This window comes from Alexandromys fortis, unplaced genomic scaffold, assembly GCF_014885135.2.
Source record: "Alexandromys fortis isolate MF-2015 unplaced genomic scaffold, M_Fortis_MF-2015_v1.1 scaffold_126, whole genome shotgun sequence".
Lineage (NCBI taxonomy): Eukaryota > Metazoa > Chordata > Mammalia > Rodentia > Cricetidae > Alexandromys > Alexandromys fortis.
Window position 1 is genome coordinate 1,787,010 of NW_026068018.1, and position 21,682 is coordinate 1,808,691.

The window sequence follows — 21,682 nt, forward strand, 5'->3', positions numbered from 1 at the left end:
ATGATTCATACGTGTCAATTCTTACCTTCCACCTTGTTTGACAGTCTCCTGTTCATGCTTCAGACTCAGGCTACCTGACTTTTTCACTCTGTGAATATTAACTGTTGACACACATATCTGGCTTTTTGTGTGCTCTGAGGATCCAGACATGCACATCATGATTACACAAACAAATTTTTTAAACCTACTGAGACATCTCCCCATCTACCTTTTCCAATCCTGTCTCTAAAGGAGCAATCTAAATCCCACCTGTAAAATCCTGTAAAATTCCACAGTTCAAGCCTCTTCAAAAGACCATAATTGCTAATTATTCCTTATGAAAGGGAGCTTAAGACTTTAGTTTTCCTTTTGGTAAATATTGGCATGGGAGAAGAGGTATCAGGTCTGGGTGGACAGATGCATTTTCTCTTTAGTATTTTGAGCAGCTCTAGATAAATTCCCATAAAGAAATGTGATCCCATGGCCTGTGTCCATTTTGAGTTCCTCATTGATCAGAGGTTCTGGAGAAGAGGCAGTTATATTGATGTGCAATCGTGGGTTCCATAGGTGGGCTGTCACTAACCCCATGTCTCTGGACAAGTTATGTGTCCTCTCTACACCTTGCTGTAGTTGGACTTTCCTTTTGGCTGCCAGCTCACAAATAACGACAGGAAGACTTATTATGAAAGCTTGGCCTTAGCTTAGGCTCTTTCTCAACTAGCTCTCATAATTTAAATTATGTGTGCAAAAAGGTTATCCCACAATGCCTTACTCTCTTCATGGTGGAGATGTGACCATGTGACATTTGAGTTAACATATATTTAGTACTCATCCGTGTGCTTGATACACTGCCTGTTACTGTAGCACCATTTCCTGTATCCACATAAAATACTCTCATATATTATCAGAACAGAAATATCTGGTTTGAATAGTCCCTGTACTGGGTTTCTTCCACCTTTTCTTTTTGGAGATAAATTTGCATTCTGAATTTCTCTGTTCAGGAATCTTTAGATCCTTCTTCCTCAATTCGAGAGAAAGAAATAGAATGGCATTTTCTTCAAGAAGATTCTCCCACAGACATATTGCCAACATGACAGGCCTCTTCACACTATCACCTCCTTACTGGGCCTCTGGCTCACTTGCTGTTTTTAAAAATTAGTGCATAGCCCCAAGTCTGGCCCACAAGTAAGGTATTAAGGACTACTGGGAAAATAAAACAAATTGATGGGCTGTTCTTCCTGAATAAGGCTCCCTTTACTGCCTCAGTGAGGAGTCTCTTGGAAAAATGTTCCTTCCCTCCACCCCCTGCAGATTATAATGTCTCTGTTATTTCTGTCCACAACTTATTAGAATTTTTCTGAGATACATCATACAGAAGTATTTATTCACAATTTTGTACATTAATTATGGAGTTTCAGATCTTATTCTTTGTAACTGGCATCGATGTTTCTCATTTGTGAGTCTAAAGTGTGTATTTGGTAATTTGTTTCTCTAGGGTTAGCCTTTAGGTTATGGCTAAATATGAGTTTTAATAGAGTTTACTAATGTCTTTGGAATGTTTCTGAGTCCACCCAGAAGTTAAAGGGCTCTAAATCTAATGAAATTCTTTCCCAGTGGTCATTTCGTAGAAGACAATTTCAGGATGAGTCAAATGGCTCGTTACATGTCTCTCTCACATGTCCACTCTATGTGACCATGAAGGGAATGTGGAGAAGTACCAAGTGCAAAAGTAGAATGTTTGCCTCACCCTTTTAGAGTGCCACATCCTATGCAAGTTGTCAGATGCCTCATGAGTGCCTTTGGATGCTTTCCTCTATGTTTAAAGTTTAAGAGTTTTTTGTTTGTGTGAATATAGGTCTTATGAACTCAGTTAATAAGTGCATTTCAACAACATTGGCTGAGTGGAATTTTACCGAGTGTATGGAATTTCACCCCATTTATTCAATAGGGGTATATTTGCAATAGTATAAGTGTATAGAGTTGGAGTTTATTACCAGTCCCATCAGGACACACTACACGTGACTGCTTTGCAAGTTCCAGCCGCCACCTAATTATTCACTTGCTAATCATCCTTGTAACATATAGGAGCATCTTCCTCTTTATGTCCCTGCTTTTGTTTTTAATGTATACTTTGAAATGTTAATGATCTATCACGTGGGAACAGGACATTTTTTTTTCAGATGGTTCTTAGTTGAGTTGTACTCAGTCTTCTTTGTGTGTGCTAAGTGCATTCTTTTTGTTGGAAAAGCTTACTCTCTACCTAAAAGTTTGTGATTAAAATATAATGGGATTAAATTAAAATGAGTTTAAATGTTTCTTAAATTTCCTCTCTCTCTCTCTCTCTCTCTCTCTCTCTCTCTCTCTCTCTCTCTCTCTCTCCTCTCTCTCTCTCTCTCTCTCTCTCTCTCTCTGTCTCCTAGGCCTCCTTAGCCTTATTCCCCAGGAAAAGGTGAGTACACTATCTGCCCTTTCCACAGCTCCACAATGTAGGACAATCAATGTGCTAGGGAGTCAAGTCAAAGCAGGAACTCAGTTTATTACTGTGAGCGTCAGCTTATGTAGGTTAAGTGACATCCTCTGATGTAAGGGTACCTCTGGTCGATGATAGACAGCCAAGCCCTCCCTCTGGCTGGAGGGGTGTCTACCTAGATTTTGCTGTCTCATTCTCACTCGGTAGCTTTGAGACTATCTTTCAAACTCGAGCCAGGCTTTTTTCTCTGTCCTACAGGCCTCGAGGTACAGGCCCTGAGATAATTTTGGCCCAACATCTTTTTCTGTGTGTGTGTGTGTGTGTGTGTGTGTGTCTGTCTGTCTGTCTGTCTGTCTGTCTCTCTCTCTCTCTCTCTCTCTCTCTCTCTCTCTCTCTCTGAGATAAGGTTTCTCTGTATAACATCTCTTGCTGTATTGGAGCTCATTTTGTAGGCCAGTCTGGCATTGAACTCACAGAGATCCACCTGCCTCTGCCTCGAGAGTGCTGGGATAAAAGGTATGCACAGACATGTTCATTGAAATTTGTTTTCTTAAAGTTTCTGTGTCAAATAAAATGACCTTGCTGCTCTAAAAGTTTGAACATTTGTATGAAAATGTCTAGCATATTACTTTACTAGACCTTCATGTTTTACAGTTTTCTCTGAAAGAAAAAAAACTGTTTGTTTTTTTTTTAATTACGTAGGGATTAGAATGACTAACTAAATGTAGTTGAGATCTATTTGGAGTATTACTGAACATAAAATGGTAGTATTTTTTATGTTTTATACTTCCTTTCATATATCAAAATATTTAAAGGGTTTTTGTTTGTTTGATTGTTTGTCCAGCTGATCTTGAACTCCATGTGACTGAGGATGACCTCTGAACACTGAATATTACATTGTTCTGTCTCTACCTCTCCAGTGCTGTGATTACAGGCAGGCTTCAGTGAAATAAATTCCAGTTAAAATTCAGATGCAAAATGTAATAGCAGCAACAGAATTTTGACTTTAGGAAAGAAATATTAAGGAAACGTAACCCAGGCTTATTCCAGTAGGTTTCTTCCATCCGTGTCCTCAGCAGTAAATGTCAAATATCTCCCCGTAATCAGTGCGTGCCTATACCTTGGAAAAAAATAAGAAAAACACCCTATCTGTGGCCGGTAAGCACACTGAATTGGGTTTTACGCTGAAGAGAAAGCTGTGCAGAGAGGTTGGAGGCAGGATTCTTGTGTATTGCTCAGGTTCAAGTGTCCTCTCCGCTGTTTGTCAACTGTGAATTTGGACAAACTACTCAGCCATTCTCATCGATAGCAATGAGTAAGCGAGGCGATAGTCTCTTCTTCCTCCCAGGTTCCTTATGAAGACTGAATGAAATGGCGGCACAATGGGCAGAGCATAGGTCTTTGTTAAATACCGAAGGGGCTGAGCAAAGTACTCAGGATTTTATACTTCCTTTATTCCTGTCTGTGCTTCTATCAAGTATGGTGGGTTTTGTTGTTGCTGTTTGGATTTTGGTTATTGTTGTTTTTTTTTTTTTTTGCTTGTTTGTTTTTCTTGAGATGTGGTCTCATGTAGCTAAGACTAAGCCAATACAATGTGGAATATTTTGAAGTTTAAGTGGGGATCAAACTCAAGCCTTTGGACATATCAGGCAAATACTACCAACTGAGCAAAACCTCCTGTCTTCTTTTTATTTTAACTTTAGAATTTAATAATTTGCTTTAAGGTGTTATGCTCACAGGCCATAATCTAACAGCTGCTGTGTTTGGGGACTGTCTACTGTACCCTGGATTCATTTGACAGGTTTGCCTTTCAGTGCTTTCTGCCTATCTGTGAAGTCTTGTAGAAAGTCTTGGAGTAAGCTCCAGGGAAGACTAGACAGCTTGACTTCAGCTTGAGATAGGAGGATAATGTCAGTGGACACTTGGCTATAGAATGGATGTATAAAAATTGTATTTAGAGAAAAGGGTTCGAAAAAGTTTTAAAAATGAAATTGACCTAATATGTCTAAATGATTTCATGTAGGGAAATTCACTTATTTTGTGATTTTTTTGCAAGTAGTTAAATATCAGGTAGAAAGGATTGTTTTATTCCAATGCATTGGTTCTAAATTTGAGTGAGTTTCCCTCTCAAGGCTCATCACATCATGTTTGGAAACACTTTCATTAAAAATGAGGTTTCTATTTTAGGTAATTCCTCCTAGCATCTGTCTAACAGGTAGAGGCAAGGAGCAGTGGTCCAGAACACAGAATTAACCAACTCAGGCAACAGTATGCCAAAGCTGAAAACTTCTGTTCCAATGAAAAGGCATCATTAGTGCCTAAGGGAGAATAAAATTCTCAGATATCTGAATCTTTTTAGTTAAAACAATATAAATAAATTAATATATTTTTTGACCCCCAATAAGAATGTATTGAGTGTTGTTCTGTATATGTGTGTATGTGGGCATGTGTGTGTAGAGATCAGAAGTCAGTCTCAGGTGTTGTTTGTCTGGAGCTGTCCTCCTAATTTTTGATATGGAACCTGAGTGAGAACTTGGGACTTCCTGAGTAGGCTAGCTTGGCTGGCCAGTGAGCTCCAGGGATCCACCCATCTCAGTCTGCCCAGTGCTCACATTACAAGCCTGTGCTATCATGCTCAGTTTTTTGCGTGGATGCCAGGTCCTCAAGTTTGAGCAGCAAGCAGTTAGCCAACTGAGCTGTCTCTGCAGACCCAAGAGTTAATGCAAAGATATTTTTGTTTTTTTACACAATGCTGTCACAGAGACCTAAGTAAAATGGTCATATTCAAACACCAAAACTTCAGTTCTGCTTGAGATCTACAGTTGAATTTTTTCCCTTGCTTCTGCACATTCCCCAGTTCTTTGGTGTTGCCTTTCAGTATTTCTAGACATAAGGATTCCAGTTCTGAACCTTTTCTGGGGGAAGCATTGTCTGTTACCTAGAAACAAATTCCCTGATAGGTTCCTGTTCTGGTAAGAGATTCTACAGGAGAACTCGGGATTTGCTTTCATTCTGATTTTGGAAATACAGATTGAATACAAATATGTTTGGAAGAAGTGGCTGACAATAATTTATTTTGAAATACAAAGAAAAGCATTGGGGGGGTGGAGATACATTACATAGTAATCCTGTAACACCCCTCCCTTCCACAGTGTCTCTCGTTGTTAGATAGCCCTCTATTATATTCTTCTGATGTTTTGGATTTCATACTTTACTGTTGTTGGGTTCATCATTCCATCATTCAGTGGAGGATAAGAAGGAAATGATCCCTTTCATGATGAAGTTTACAGTGGAGAACAAGCAGACATTGCATAAGATTGGTTTATTTGCTCTGGAGAGAGACTGAGTTAAAATCTATCGTTTTCTGTGCATGTGTGTGGCATGCATGTATATGTGTCATTAAATGTGTGGTATAATATGTACTTGTGCACACACACACTTGTAGACCCCAGAAGAAGACGCAGGGAATTGTTCTCTACCAGTGTCCCTTGTTTCTTTGAGGCAATGTCTTTCTCTAAACTTGCAGCTTATGATGTTAGGTCAGGCTGGCAGCCTGTAAGCTCTAGATAGCCTACTCTCTCATCCACACTTGGTCTCTGCTCCACTTAATACTGGGCTGCAGAAATGCAAGGGAACACACCAGGTTTTGATGTCTGTCCTGGGATTCAGAGACCATCCTCATGCATGTGCGATGAGTATTGGTAACCACTGAGCTATCTCTCCAGCCGAATTAAAGCCTGTTTCTGATTGATCTTCTTTGACTCAGTAAATGTCTGTGAGTCTATCTTTTTGTCTGTCATGGAAGTAGTTATGTCTAATCAGCATCTTGAAATGTTACTGTCTTTCTTGTATGCAGGTTCTCTTAGGGATTCTGTTGCTGTGAAGAGACATCATGACCCCAACAACTCTTATAAAGGAAAACATTTAATTAAGGCTGGCTTACAGTTCAGATGTTCAGTCCATTATCATCATGGCAGGAAACACGGCAGCATGCAGGCAGACATGGTGCTGGAGAAGGAACTGAGAGTTCTTTATCTTGATCTGCAGGCAGCAAAGGAGACTGTGTGCCATACTGGGGCACAGCTTGAGCGTAGGCCCCCAAAGCCCATGTCCACAGTGACACACTTCCTCTAGCAAGGCCACACATACTCCAATTAGGCTGCACCTACTCCAACAATGCTACACTTCCTAATAATGACACTTCCTATGGGCCAAGTATTCAAACACATAGGGTCCCTTACTATTCAAATCATCACACGGATGTATGCAAGCCCCTGGGGATCATGGATTTTAGTTGTCTGTTTCATTGAATAGGAAAGCAGAACAGGCAGTTCCTTGTCTAGGAAAGAACCAATTCAATAAGGTGTGAAGAGAACATTTCATTCCAAGTATTCCCACTTGTACCATCTTTGGACTCTTATCTTGAACATTAGAGCAGCAGCTGTGGCTCTGATAACTTGTAACTTTCAACATGGAGAGAAACGGTGATGTTCACAGATTGAGATGCTGTCCTGCTGTGTGAACAAAGATTGCTGCCCTCGATACACATGGATAGATTGTTTGAAATGTAGGGGTTCTCACATTGTTGACTTTACTGTTAATGTATAAAAGTAGTATTGCAGTATGTGGTACGCGAGGAGTCACTGACCCTGGAAGAACCTGGGGTTGACGAGGGACCTTTCTGGTTTGTTCTTTTTTTCCACCAATTTTAGGCCGCTGTGAAGGGAGTGAAAGGTTAAAAATTGTGCTTCAGGAATACAAGTCTGCTGGTGTTCTAGAGAGTGCCTTCTACATTAGTTAGCCGCTGCAGGATTTCATTATGTCCGAGGCAAAGCGGTGCTTGGTTAACTGAGGTAGTGGTGTGAGGGGAATTATTACTAAAAAGCTAGATGGAAGGTTCATTTCTAAAGTGTGAAAACTGAAACCAAGATCGAATGTAAAAAACTCGGAGGCAAAGTAAAGGAGTCCCCTCTCCAACTCCAGTAGCTATAAATGATAGTGCCGCAAAGTCAAAGAAGAAACTCAGGGGCAATGGCAAGTTTTACATTCAGTTTCTGTTTTGTGTTGTGTATAGAGAAAGAAGGCTGGAAAGGATGTGGGTTTGTTTTGTGCATTTGTGGAGGATTTCCAGGGCCATAAGAATATAGGTAAGGCCTCATAATGGAGACAGGCCGAAGATGTGACTGAGACACAGTGAGATTTGGTATAAGCCAGAGTCCTTAATGGACAGCTTTTAAAGGAAACCAAGAGCTGACTCAGCCTGATGGGAAGGGAAAGAATCTTTTTAAAATATCTTACTCGGCAGGAAGGGACAGGTGAACGTGTAATCAAAAACCTCACCCCTCTCCTGTCTGTACCACCTCTGCAGCCTTGGGGGGAAGAAACACATTTTAGCTGCTACGGAAACCCCAGTCATTACGTGTAAGATCTGAGTTGAATTATTCTACAGAATTCTATAGAGAATGAGGAGGCCACATGATATGTTTAAAAATAGTTTTAATGATTTATTTTATTTTTAACTGTGTGTGGACATGTGAGTACAGATGTGTTGTGGAATATACACTGTGAAGATTTGACACTCGGTTTGATTTAATAAAAAGCTACACAGCCCATAGCTAGGCAGGATTTTGGAGGCAGAAAGGACTCTGGGAAGAAGGGTGGAGATGCAGGAGTTGCCAGCCCGGGATGGAGGAAACAGGAAAGCAACATAGGATGTACACAGTAATGGTAATAAAGGCTTGAAGCAAAAAGTAGATTAGTAGAAATGGGTTAATTTCAGTATAAGAGTTAGTTAGAAATAAGCCTAAGCTATTGGCCAATCTTTCATAATTAATGAGTCTCTGTTTCGTGATTTGGGAGTTGGTAGGAGAGAAAGAAAATTCCACTTTCACGGGCGCCTGTGGAGCCGGAAGAACGCATCAGAGCCTTTTGAGCTGGAGTTGCAAGCTGTTCTCTGTGCTGCCCGATGTGGGTGCTTGGAACTGAGAACCGATCTTGGGTCCTCTGCAAGAGCAGTATGTGTTTTTAACTGATGAACCTTCACATTCCTCCAGCCCCAAATTAAGTATTTTTTAAGACTGTAAATAGCTGTTGAGAGCTTCTTTGGAAATTATTCTGTATAGGTCAGTATAAACAAACCTTCCAAATTTAATGGTAGTCCGAAAGAATGAGACCCAGTTTATATACTGTGTGCTTCTTTTTGTTTAAATGAAGATGAAATTAGGCAAAAATACTCTGTGGCGCTAGAAGGTACTGTAGAAGTGAATGCTGAGGAGGGAGAGGGGAGATTCTTAAAGAGGTAGGGTGGCGGGCTATATTTTAATTTCAGTGGTGGTGTCATGAGTGGAAGTCCAGATTATAAAAATAAGCAATCTTGCCAGTTAAAATCTGCTATCATTTTGTTTTTCAGATAAAAAATTGAGATTAAGAAATGAACTAAACTGCTTATTTTTTTTTAATTTTTCAAAGTCATGGCTAAGTGGTGTTGCTGACCCTACTATCCTAGAGGCTATGGCAGCCCACACAAGGACCTAACAGTCCCCAAAGCTGCCAGGGATTCCCATGTCTGATTGTCATTGTTACTAATCATAAAACTTTCAAATAAATGGCTACATTTGGGAGCATTCATAGGCATGTCTTTCAATGAATTTTTACCAAATATTTGATCTTTCTCGTTTAGTGACAGTTGAAAAATATTTAATATCAGTTCATGACCTGATATTAATATATTATTTTTATTATAATTAATATAAAATATAATCAAAATATAATTACTATAACTTGATATAATATTTAAAAATATCAGGTTATGATCGCAAACAAATTACCAACCAGCATATCTACTTTACGTTATTCCTGGAGATCCTTTTCATGTGGCCGCATGCAAATTTCTTTAATGGTTGGAGAGAAGCAGTAATGGCTTAACTGGATTGCGCTTAATGCAGTGTAGGACAGAGTAACTCATGTATGGAAGGCCAAGGTGTTTGTTGCCTTCCTTATGGCAGATGTGTATATGAGTGTTATTATACTGCTATTGTTTAGTTTATTCTAATCTTATATCTTAAATCCTTGGCTGTGAAATGTGTGGTATGTATAAGAATCTGATTATGTTATCAAAAATGAAGATTTATCAGCCAATCTGAAAATTCTGATAGGAGATGAAGGGACCTACATTTTCCTTTTCTTTTTTATTCCTCTTTCCCCCCTCCTTTTTTCCCTCCCTCCCTTCCTTCCTTTTTCCATTTCTTCCTTTGTTCCTGTGTGGTTCTGGGGCAAACCCAAGACTTTACACATTTAGAGAAAGCCTCAGACATTCCAAGTTCCAGTTTACAATTTTACAAGCCACTGCACATGATTCTGGGAAGGTAATTCAATGTTCTGAAACATGAGAAACACAGTTTTAACCCCACTACCACTTATGGTAAAGTTGACTTTGCATTTTTGGGGACCCTTCTTTTTGAGATCTTTTTTTTTAATCCTTCATTCCCCAAATCAGCAAATTACTCAACAACTTTTTGTCAATCAAGGGGTTTAAATTGTTCTGGGGTAAAGTAGAAGTGGAAAAAAAGCAGTAGATGCTTGTAAAACAGAAGTAGGAGTTCAGGAGCTCCCGTCGTGAATCACATTGTCTATGACCTGGATAAACTGAGCGACAGATGGAGCTGCTTGATTTCAGGCAGGCGCTCCTTAAACCACGAGAGTTTATGAGTAAGTTTCAGAGCCATGGAATTCTGAAACTATTTCCAGTTGCATGTAGCTTCATGCCATTTTATAATAATAGAAATGGTCTTTATCCTACACCCCCATCAGTTTTGTTTGTCAAGATGTAGATAAAAGGAGGAGATGCAGAAGAGCTTCGGCCCACACATATCTTTGCTTCATTGCTTGTTTCCCTGGAAACAATTTAGGTAAGCACTGGTTACTGATTAGTGGTTCAACATCAATGAATGGCCCTGCTGGTATTAATTTGCAAAGTCATGAAATAGATGTGTGGCACCAGGGGTTCTCTTTTGGCCTTTTAATTAAAAAAAAAATGCATTTCTAGGAAATTCTCTAAAGCATTGAGCTAGGTTTTTGCTGTTAACGTGGACTGACTTTCCTCTTCCCAGATTTTAAGTGTACCACTATTCCAGTCATTACTGTGGGTAAGATGACTTGGACTTGAACGTTAAAACTCATCCCTTAAAAGTTTCTTTGATCCTGGGTGCAGTGTCTCTTGGCTTACACTGTTAGCAGAGAAGGAGACTGCAAAACCAGAGTGTGGAGCAGCTAGTAGTTTTCCATCTCATCTGTCCGTCAGCCTTTGACATTTCAACTTCGAAGCCATTGGCTGGGGAAGCAAAGGAGAAACTAGAGAGCATGCCACTCTCGACAAACATTCTTAGCTATTCCCTCTGACTTGATTTAAAAATAAAATAAATACTGGCAAGATAGAGGCACATTATTGAACTGGATTCTAAGTTTCCAAAATGTCTTTTGATGTTTTGACCTATCAAGGTGGTACTAGTATCTTCTAACATCATTTTCCATTTTGTTTTGTCTGGGTTAAAGTGATTTAAGCTAAGGCAAGCCCTGAGAGTTTAAACTCACAGAAAATGGTCATGTGGTTAATTGACACTTTCCACTTCCATTCGCCACTTCCGTTTCTTATTGGGTTTCTTCCAAGTAACTTTACCTTCTGCTTCCTGTTACCTCCGTGTCTGTTTTGTGACCTTCCCTTCTTCCTCCGAGACTCAGATGAAGGGCTAGAGAGATGACCCAATGGTTAAGGACACTTGTTGCTCTTGTAGAGAACCTGGATTCAATTGCTAACACCTACATGGTAACTTATAACTGTCCTTCACTCTAGTTCTCAGGGATCTGATGCCCTCTTCTGACCTTCATGGACACCAGGACATATGCCGTGGACATACATACATGTAGGCAAAACGTTCATGAACATAAAACAAAATAAAAATGTCTTTGAGAAAAGATTCAAATATTAAGCTTCATAGCAATTTCCCCACCTACAGTTTGACCTGGTTTTGCATAACCACCTGGGTGAGTGAGTTGGGAGTCACCAGTGTGGTGTATCTGCTTGTCTGCCATTTACTTTGGTGTTAAAATTAGGCTATTCCCTTTTGACTCACTTTCATATTTCAAATCTACAGTTTAGGGCTTGGCTCTTTGTCAAAGAGAACATGCCTTTTGACAGGCAATTCTTGGCATACAGTGGGAGCTTCCAAGTGCATTGAATGAATGAATGAATAAAGGAATGAATGAATGTTTACCATCCATAAGCCTTCCACATAGCTTTTATATTCTAGGGTGAGAATTTACTTTATCCCCTTAATATTCTTCTGGAAATATATTTGAAAACACCCCTCACCCCATCAAATGGTTCTGTGGAAAAGGATTGACCCAGTGGGGCAATAAATAGCTTTGTTCCTTTTTACATATAGTTTTCTGTGTCATATGACTATTCTCTTTGAAGTCTTGTATTTACTGGTTCCACAGAAGAAAGCCTGTTTATCTTTATGATCTTTGGCTGCTGTGGTTCCTCTAAATACATTGATTTGCTCCTGACTTGGCATCCTAACCCGTGGAGAACTGTGTGGAGGAAAAGGAGCAAGTTGTGGGGGCGGAGCCTCCCCTGTGCATTTCTCTCATTAGACTTTGTGGCTGCGTTACTGTTTCTTAGCTTCTCTTCCTTGGTCTAGGAAATGTAACAGCTTCCTTAGAAAAGATGAGAAATGCCTCTTCTCCAAAGTGGAATTTAGTCAGAAGCTGTCCTGTGTCCATGTCAGCTAGACTGCATTAAAGACAATGAGCCTTAGAATACAGTTCACCTGCCCATTACCATTCTTGCATGAGGGTCTTGGTGCAGACCAACGCAGTATTAGATGCGTTGTAGACAATGTCAATGATCCTTAGTTTGTGAGTACAACTCAGGGTCATAGGTGAAATTTGTGAAATATTGCTGCAGGGCATGGTCCTTATTCCTTCCTCATACCTGCCTGTTGTGTGTAGTAGGGATCAGTCAGCATTGGTAGCAGGATAGCTCAGCTTGTATTTCCTTTTTCTCTGATAGGGTCTCTCTTGATCCCAGTCTTTTGAGTACATGTGCCAGTTGCCCCGAGTGATGCCCATTGCTTGGTATTAGCTGGAAAGCTATTTATATATCCTTATTTTCTTGTCTCTCTTTGTCCAGCTCTTCTTTCTGTGGAAATCCGTGTTTTACGATCTCTCCCTTATTTCCTAAGGACAAGATGTCATTAAGACCGTGGCTGATGTAATTAGTGACCCAAGTTCAAGATCTTCCTCTGACGCTTAGCTGTAGGACAGAGGATAGATTGCACGACACTTCTCAGTTCCTGTTTATTTCATAAGATGCACTAAAATATAGTAGTCACTGTATTGTAATGTGGGGTTTAAATGAAATAAACATGTACTGAAAAAAACTACCATGCACTATCATGTAGTTATTGGTATTTGTGGTTACCAACTACAGTGGCCATGTAGGAAAGGATATATTAAAGAAAAGCGACAGAGCTTATATTTTACTATGGCAGTTTTTTTTATTGCCAGATTCTGAAAGCATAAAGGAAGGATATGATCCTTGCTCTCAAGGTATTTATGGTCTCATAGGATAAGACAGATGTATCATTTCATCAGTACAATAAAAGTATCAACAGTGTTGTCAGATTATCAAAGGAGTTAATGGACTCCCAGAAGAGGGAGCAATCTTTATTTAAACTGTTTGAGTCACTTAGCTAAAGTATAAATGTGGTGGGAATAACATAAAATAGCTCCTTTGCACGCAGCTGTTTCTGTATCTAAAGGAACACATATAAGCTCGACTCAAGTGGACTTTTATGTGACATAGAAAAGGCTTTCATTTTTGAAGACGTCTCACTGTAATTTGAGCAAACACCATCATAGTAAACACAGACGGACTGCCAGTAGAATTGCTGCCTCTCGGAGCAGCCCCAGGCAGCCTGTCAGCGGCCCATCTCCTCTGCACTGGCTCTTGTCACTTTCGTAAGCAGAACAAGAGGATTCCTCTAATGGAGACAAATATCATGTTCTCGAGTCTGTGATCTTGTCCTCATCATGGTCCCATGTTGAGGGTCATGCTATAAAGTTAGGTAAGTGAGGTTCCTGTCATTGTGGGGTAACAGGCAGGATCCAGCCCTCGAGATGAAGGCGTTTCCGGGTAGATAGCTTTATAAATGATTCCTTCTCAGTGGTTTGTAATGGAAGGAAGGGACAGACTATGTAAAAGTTTCTAACCCGTGATGTTCTGTTGTGTCTGGTCACATTTTGGTTTCTAGTAATGCAGACATACTGGGAATAAGCTAGCAACTTATATTAACAAAAAGCGGGACCATGAATTAATTACACGTTTCTCCCCTTCTCCTCCCTTTACTGCCCGTAGTGGACACTCCAGATCCTTACGTGGAACTCTTCATTTCTACAACCCCCGACAGCCGGAAGAGAACAAGACACTTCAATAATGACATAAACCCTGTGTGGAATGAGAGCTTTGAGTTCATTTTGGATCCTAATCAGGAAAATGTTTTGGAGGTAAGTGAATCATCTGGGGGCTGTGCACAGTGCTCATTCCTATGGCGAGAGACGCCTTGCCTCTTCCCCGCTGCCTTCTTTCCCCTTGTGGTTGTCTGTGAGCTGGGTGCCATGCTTACTGGGCCGCATGGTATGTGTGAAGCTATGTGAGTGTCCACGTGGATTCCCTGGATGCTTATGCACTTCGGAGAGGGTGTTTCTTCTGTTCTAAAGATGAGATTTTAAAAAGCAGGATATAAATATTATCCATTGCTTTTAAGATATATATACATGGCTTTTTTTTAAAAAAAAAAGTTGCATTGCTTTTCTGTATTAATTTCTTTTTCATATTTCAAATCCTAGAGAGAATAAACTTCCATTGTTGTAAATAGTGGTCCATTAGAAATATGTGGAATTTGTTGCTTCAAATAGAAATCCCATATTGAGAAGGAAAAAAAAAAGAAAGTATTGTGTGTTAAATATTGAGAGCTCTAGGGATGTGTGTAGAGAATGGACTGATGTATGTAGCCTTAAGGGACTGTGATTACAAACAACAACAGAAACAAAACATGAGGACCTTAAGGGACTGTTAAATATTAAACACTTTAGATTTTTTAAATTAAATGTTTTGAGACAGCTCTTGCTTCCATCTTTGAGTGACATAGAACCTGCTGTGTAGACCAGGTTGGCCTCAAAATCTAGTTATCGGCCTGCCCTGCTCTTTGAGTGCTGGTGTTAAAAATTTTATGTAACCTCACCTAGCCAGGAACATTATTTTTAAGCCTGAATAACAGTTTTATAGTACTTTGTTTTTAAATTTTATTTGGAGAATGCATTTCCTGCATAAATGCCCTGTGGAAGTGAGACAAGGGCATTAAATTTCCTAGAACTGAAGTTACAGATCATTGTGAGCCACCATGTGGGTACTGGGAATTGAACTTAGACCCTTTGGAAAGAACATCTAGAGCTCTTAACTGCCCCGCCATCATGCTAGTCCGCCATGATAGAGATTTTAGATAAGATTTCTGGAAAGTGCTTACACTCTCTTTTGCTTTGTAGATCACATTGATGGATGCCAATTACATCATGGATGAAACCCTGGGCACAGCTACATTTCCTGTATCGTCTATGAAGGTGGGAGAGAAGAAAGAAGTCCCGTTTGTTTTCAACCAAGTGAGTAGCTGCAGAGCCACTCCCCACTCCACGTTCTGTATGCATTGATTTATTTTAGAAAGCGGTGCTTAATCTTGGAAACATGTTTCCTTGGAGAATGCTTTACCTTTTATTTTGTTTGCTCGTTTCCTTCCTGCCCTAACCTTGTGCTCTCTTGTCACTCTTTGGGGAGCTGGAGCATGGATCCAGGGCTTTTCACAGGCTAAGCAAACACCCTACCATTGAGCTATAGCCAGAGACCCCTATGCTAGTCTCTCATCATTCTATAAGTAAACCTTGATTGAGGTGATAAATACTATGAGGCATTAATTTTTTTGTTGTTGTTGTTCCAAGTAATAAGAGTGAAGTTAAGCCACAGCTTTGGTCTCCACCAGAGGATCCACCAATACAAAGCATTTGGGATCATAAGATGTTGCCAAACGCAGACTATTCCAACATAGTGTGCTATTTTGTTGGAATATGTATTTACTATTACTATAATAAACATACAAGGTAATATTGAATATATTGCTATAAATTAAATATGTCTAAGAAAAGAATTCTGACTCAGATAATTAGGGTCACATCATAGAAAGGTCAGAAGGAGTGGTGTTGGGTTATTCTTATTATCTTTACACTTTTAGGGTTGTCACAATTTGATACTCATTTATGAATAATAAAAGCATTGGGTAAATGATTTGTGCAGAACAAACTCAGTGTATCTTAATGTATGATAAATGCATAAGAAATGAATTAGAGAATTTTTGGTGAGCCATGTAACTGTCTGGTGAGGCAGTAAAAACATTTTATCATGTCCAAGGATGTCCATTTTCACTCATCCTTAGAATGACTTCAGGCTCCTCTACTTACACAAACCTTTCTCCCTTAACTCTCAGCTCCTCCATGTTGTCTGCCCTATTGCAACCTCAGACAACCTCTTCCTATTTGATCCCTGAGGGTAACCTGTGGTATTTTGGGGACTGAGTTATTTATACTCCCCAATTTATCCAATTCCAGTGGTAATGAAATTTATATAGGCCAAGAGAAGTGAATTATTAATTATATGTGCCTGCAGAGGCTGTGCATGACTTATGTGCACCCCATGTGCGTACACTTACTTAGAAGTGAACTTAGATCACAGGTTTCTTGTACAGTCCACATGATTTGGTCACCCTGAGAATCTGAGAAACTCCATATGTGCATTTCTCACGGGTCCTTTCCCTGCTCTGGAGGGCATGTCTTCTACCAAGAGATGGATGCCTTACTTCTCTGTGGACACCTTTTAACTTCATTTCAGTTACTCATTCATTTCATAAACATTTATCAAAAATCTACAGGGTATCAGCCATTGTGTTTGTACAAGACATATCAGGAACAATATACAGGAAGTTATTCTCTTAGTTCTCTTTGTCTGAGCTAGAGGTGAGAATGGAGTTGTAACGGGAAGTAGAAGGAGGTGTGTGTGTGTGTGTGTGTGTGTGTGTGTGTGTGCATGCGTGCATGTGTGCGTGCATGTGTGTGTGTAATAATAAGTCACCATGCACTGAGATAAATATCGGTGAGTTATACAGAGAGTCTAATGAGAGTCCGTGCATAAAGGAAGTTTGTTGTGTGAGATGAGGCCCCGGGTGGTTTGAACAGTTTGAATAGTGAACATGGTGGTTAACACCTTGACATCTGAAGGTAGTCCATTTGGCCTTTGAATTTCTTATTATCTTTCTCATCGTGGAAATTTAGTAGTTCCTTTGTGACTCATCCATCTGTAAAAATAGAGATAATATCTTATATGGGATTTATTATGATAACTATATACATTAAAACAAAGAATATCATATAAATTTAATGATAACTTGTTATAATTTATTGCATAAAATATAAACTATACATCATTTAATTGGTTTAAAAGTAATTATATTGTGTATTCTACATTAAGTATGCAGTGATATTTAAAACATATAAATAGTAAATATGCTATATGTATGCATACACCATACAGCAGTGTCTGGTACATATTACACACTATGTATGACTGTGTTTTGTTTTTGTTGCTGATATGCCTTGAGAAGAGAGTAGTTTTTCAGGAGGCAGAGAAATAGTTTCGAGCATTCTAGACAGAAGCAATTGCAAAAGCGTAATCTTGAAGGAAGGAAGCAAGATGGGGCAAGTTAAAGGCTTGCCAGGTACGCAGTGTTAGTAGTAGGCCAAAGGGCACAGAGGTGGTCAGAACATTGTGGTCCTGCCTGGGCTTTCAATACAGGTCTATAGAAAGCATTGTAAGCAAGGGGTAAACAGCTCTTTTATTTGCAATACCTGATCCAAAACCTGATTACGAAAGAAGACATTATAGAGAAAAAGAATATGGTCCACCCCCTTCCGTCATGTCCTATGGCTAAGTTGTATAACCCCCAAGCTCTGAAGAGGCTTCCTACATTCCTGAATTCAAAGTAGGTTATGTAATTGCTTTGCGTAGTGTGTCTGGGACATAGTTAGCCAACTTTTTTTTTCCTTTTCTTTTTTTTTTATGACTTCTCTCTCTAGAATCCCTTGTGGTTTGTATTTGAAGTCAATCCTTTGAATTGATGAGCTGGGGTGGTCCTTAGGAGAAGGGGAATTGCTGGTTGAAGGAAAAGTCTGGGGCTCTTCCTTGAATTATGTGGGAGTGCCCTATGGGAGCCGTGCCTTCCTCTTCATTTCCTGAGATAGGATCTGCCCTAGGTGGGTGGTTTTCTGTCTGTACTGCTCACACAGATGTTGAAGACAGAACGATCCACCAGGGAATGCTCCGAGAGTGCAGGTTTCAATAAATTCTGAAGATGAGTGTGACAATATGGTATAAGAAGAGCACTTAGCCTTGGTGAAAAAGTACAAAAATTACAAGCCAAGACATTACTAGTCCAAGTTCCCTCAAACTTCTGGCATCTGAAAGTTAATCTGACTCAACACAGAGTGGTGTCTATGGCCAGGAGACAGCTGGAGACTCAACAAGGACCTCCAAGTGGACATGGACTGACTCCCAGGGACAGTTCGGCCATTTGGGGATTTGGAGCCTGAAATCTTGTTTGTCCAGTCACTGTTTTCCTTCTACATGTTTGAATTATCGTTTGCTTTCTCTGAGCCTCACTTCCACCCTTAAAATGAGGGCTTAGAATGCGTTCTTTCCACGCTGCTCTCTGGCTTACTTTATTTTGATCGCGTTCCCAAAGAAACTTGCACATTCTCTTGTTTTGCAGATATTAAAAGTAAAAAGAGCAAGAGAAAAGCTTTTTCGTTTGCATATTATGTAATTTCAAAATTTGGACTTTGTCAGTGCAATGACAAGCTTTACTCTGAGGAGAATGTGAGTTCTTATGTATGCCCCAAACTTGCTAAGTATCAGAGAGGCACAGAGGTCCTTTTCAGAAATGCAAGAATCTGTTGGAAAAGTGGATAGCCATGTGTACAATGATGAGTAGCAGGCGATGTGCTTGTGTGTTCCATGTGACTTGCTTCGTGATGAGCACACAGCAAATGGCATGGCCGCTGTGTCCTCATATTCTCGTAAGGTTGGTAAAGAGGCAACAATGAGGAAATGAATAATCACTCAGCACTAGCTAGTGATACTTATCAGGAAGAAAATTCCATAAAGCAACGTAACAGAGCTGGGTGTGGTGGCACATGCCGGAATTGTGAGCGCAAGGGAGGCTGAGGCAGGAAGATAATGATTCTCAGGCCAGTGTGGCCTCCATAGATCCTATCTTAAATAACGAAAAAGGGCTGGAGAGCTGTCTCAGTGGGTAAAGGCACCTTCTGTCACGCCTAACAACCTGGTTTTGACCCAAGAACCACATGATGGAGGGAGATAAGGAACTTCCCCAAGTTGTCCTTTCACCTTCACATGAAAGTGCTTGTGTCATGTATAGGAGACCACAAGTATACACACACACACACACACACACACACACACACACACACACACTAGATGAACTATAAAACAACAACAATACAGCAGCAACACCCCCAACCATTCTGACAACTGCGCAGCTGAAGTTTTCTGGTACATACAGCCAGGAAAGAAGGCCTCTCTAAAGCATTCTAATTCCTCCCCCTCCCCAGATTTTATTCTAAAGGTTTTCAAATATAAATCCCTCAAATGTTTCTACAGTGAGCAGACACACAACTGCCATCGTGTCCTGCGGTTTACATTTCCCTGCTGCATATGTTTGCCACACACTTCATCTCTTCATTCATCCATCAGATGATCCCTTTGGTACTTTTATAAGCAGATGGCGGACAGCGCCATGCTTGACCGCTAAGCACTTCACTCTATCAGTGAGTACCATTCAGGATCTATATATTATCGTTTTGAGTACCATGTGCCTAGTAAAGAAAATACGTGCCTAAAGTTAAAGAAATAAACCACTTGTTTATTAGGTTGCTCATTCTTTGCAAATGCTTTCACGTTGTGTAATGAACATTCTACTGCTGTGTTTGTTTGTCATCTGTTTCCCATCTATTCACAAATAACCACGGAACACCCAGCAATGCGAAGCCACTCTTTGGCTACTGATTTCAAACATGAGCAAACAAGCAAGCATCTTTGTCCTCACAGAGCTCATATTCTGTGTAGTAAACCAGATGAAATGCAAGTTAAAACAGGGAGAGATGCTTCTGTTGGTGAGAACAGCCAATGCTGTGTAAAGCCAGGGAAGAAGAATGAAGGGGTTGCGTATGTGCAAGGTAAAGAGGGTAGCAAATGACACTCTAGAAAATGTGGCTGGGAAAGGGATCTCAGAGGTTAGGGGCAGAAGAGATCCGAGGTAGGAAGACCCTTCCTATGGTTTCAGTGTGTCCTCTTAGGAGTCCAGAACTAAGAGTGTATGGCACTGTTGATAGGTGGGAGATTGGAGCTCTTAACATATGGGGGGAGGTATGTCATTATGGGATTGATGCTGGCCATCCTTGGGAGTTGAGGAATTGTTAAATGAACAAAACTAGTGCCTCAGCACTTTCTGGTTCCTTGTTCCTGACATAATCTCTGGGTGTTTCAATTGTTTCCATACCATCTGTCATGGCCTTAATTGGAGCATCCTCACTTGGACTTTCAGCCTCTGAAACTAGCTAACCTATGCAAACCTATGTTCTTTATAACATACCTAGCTACCATGGTTATAATAACAATAAACTAACTAATGTAGTCTAGAGGCCCAGACGGTCTGGCAGGCTAAGTAACTGCAAGGAGGATGGCTCCAGTGCCGAGAAATAAAGAAGGGCAAGAGACTAGGTCTCAAAGGGACAGACGGCAATACATTACAGCCATTGTGGGTAGCCCGGACATCAAAGGCTCAGCTTTTCATTGAAGAAAAATGTGACCAGCGTGACTCACTCTCAGGGTAGAGGACAGTCCTCATCAGAATGACCTCAGGAACTGCCTCAGGGAAGCCATCATCTTGGATGGGCACAACATGTTCAGGAATGCCATTTCTAGCTAAGGATAAGGAGGAGAGACTTGATGCATGGAGGAAGAACAGTTTCAGTGGGTCAGAACCCAGCAGCACGTACATGCGAGATGGGAGAACTGACACAGCATCTTCCAGTTTGGGTAGTGAGTCATAACAGGTTTGTACTCAGGTAAGAGGAAACTGAGAGCCAGCAAGGTTAGGCTTTTTCCTAAGAAAGGGTTACCAAGGAAAAAGTTATGGTGTAAAGATACCAAGGGTTGAGACGGTGTCAAAAATAGGTGGAGGCCCTAAGAGCAGAGTGCTTCCCTGAAAAGTGACGATAGCAATGCAGGGTGGCAGACCCAAGAAAGCCTCTCTGTTATCAGCTCTAATGTGTAAGAGTTGAGTCAAGCAGTTTCTTGGTAGGGGTGAGGGCTGCTGACCTGGAAAACTGGAATTGCTGTTGAAAGTTCTTACCTAGACTATGACTTACCGCTCAACTTCCTCCAGAACACTGGGCTTTGAGGGTAGAGTCGGTTCTAGAGCTGGGTCCACAGTTTTGAGTGATGCTTATATTCCTCACATCCTCATCTATGAAGCAGGGTTGCATCTAGTACCCTCCTCTTAGCACTGTGGTCATGGTTAAGCAGGTTAGTACTGAGAAACAGTACATGGTCCAGAAACCACCGGGTACATATTAGAAATTTTCATTATAGTTGTAACTGATCTAATTTAACTAAAGGTGAACCACATTTTTCATGGAACTCATTTAACTGGATATTAAACTTATTTGTTTGTCATTATCCAACTAAAGGAACTTATTGTTGACACACAGGTAGAGTCAAATTTAGCAGATACTTGTTTGAAAATGATTTAGATTACTCTAAGCACTCATTCCTGAATTTATCAAATACAGTGTTTAGATTATAATAGCTGATTTTGATCTAAAAAAGATCTAAGTCAGTGGTTCTCAACCTTCCTAATGCTGTGACCCTTTAATATAGTTCCTTATGCTGTGGTGACCACCAACCATAAAATTGTTTTTGTTTCTACTTCATAACTGTAATTTTGCTACTGTTATGAATCATAATGTAAATTATCCTTGTTTTCTGGTGGTCTT

The 21,682-nt window shown here is 40.2% G+C and overlaps 1 protein-coding gene across 1 annotated transcript in view; it reads left to right on the forward strand.

Annotated features, from left to right (window-relative positions):
- The window catches only part of Pla2g4a (phospholipase A2 group IVA), a 141,080-nt gene that overhangs the window by 56,807 nt on the left and 62,591 nt on the right, over positions 1-21,682 (forward strand). The window contains exons 4-5 of the mRNA XM_050162916.1: positions 13,866-14,014; positions 15,053-15,166. Of these exons, the coding sequence (XP_050018873.1) occupies positions 13,866-14,014; positions 15,053-15,166 (263 nt within the window). The remainder of the gene's footprint in view (positions 1-13,865; positions 14,015-15,052; positions 15,167-21,682) is intronic.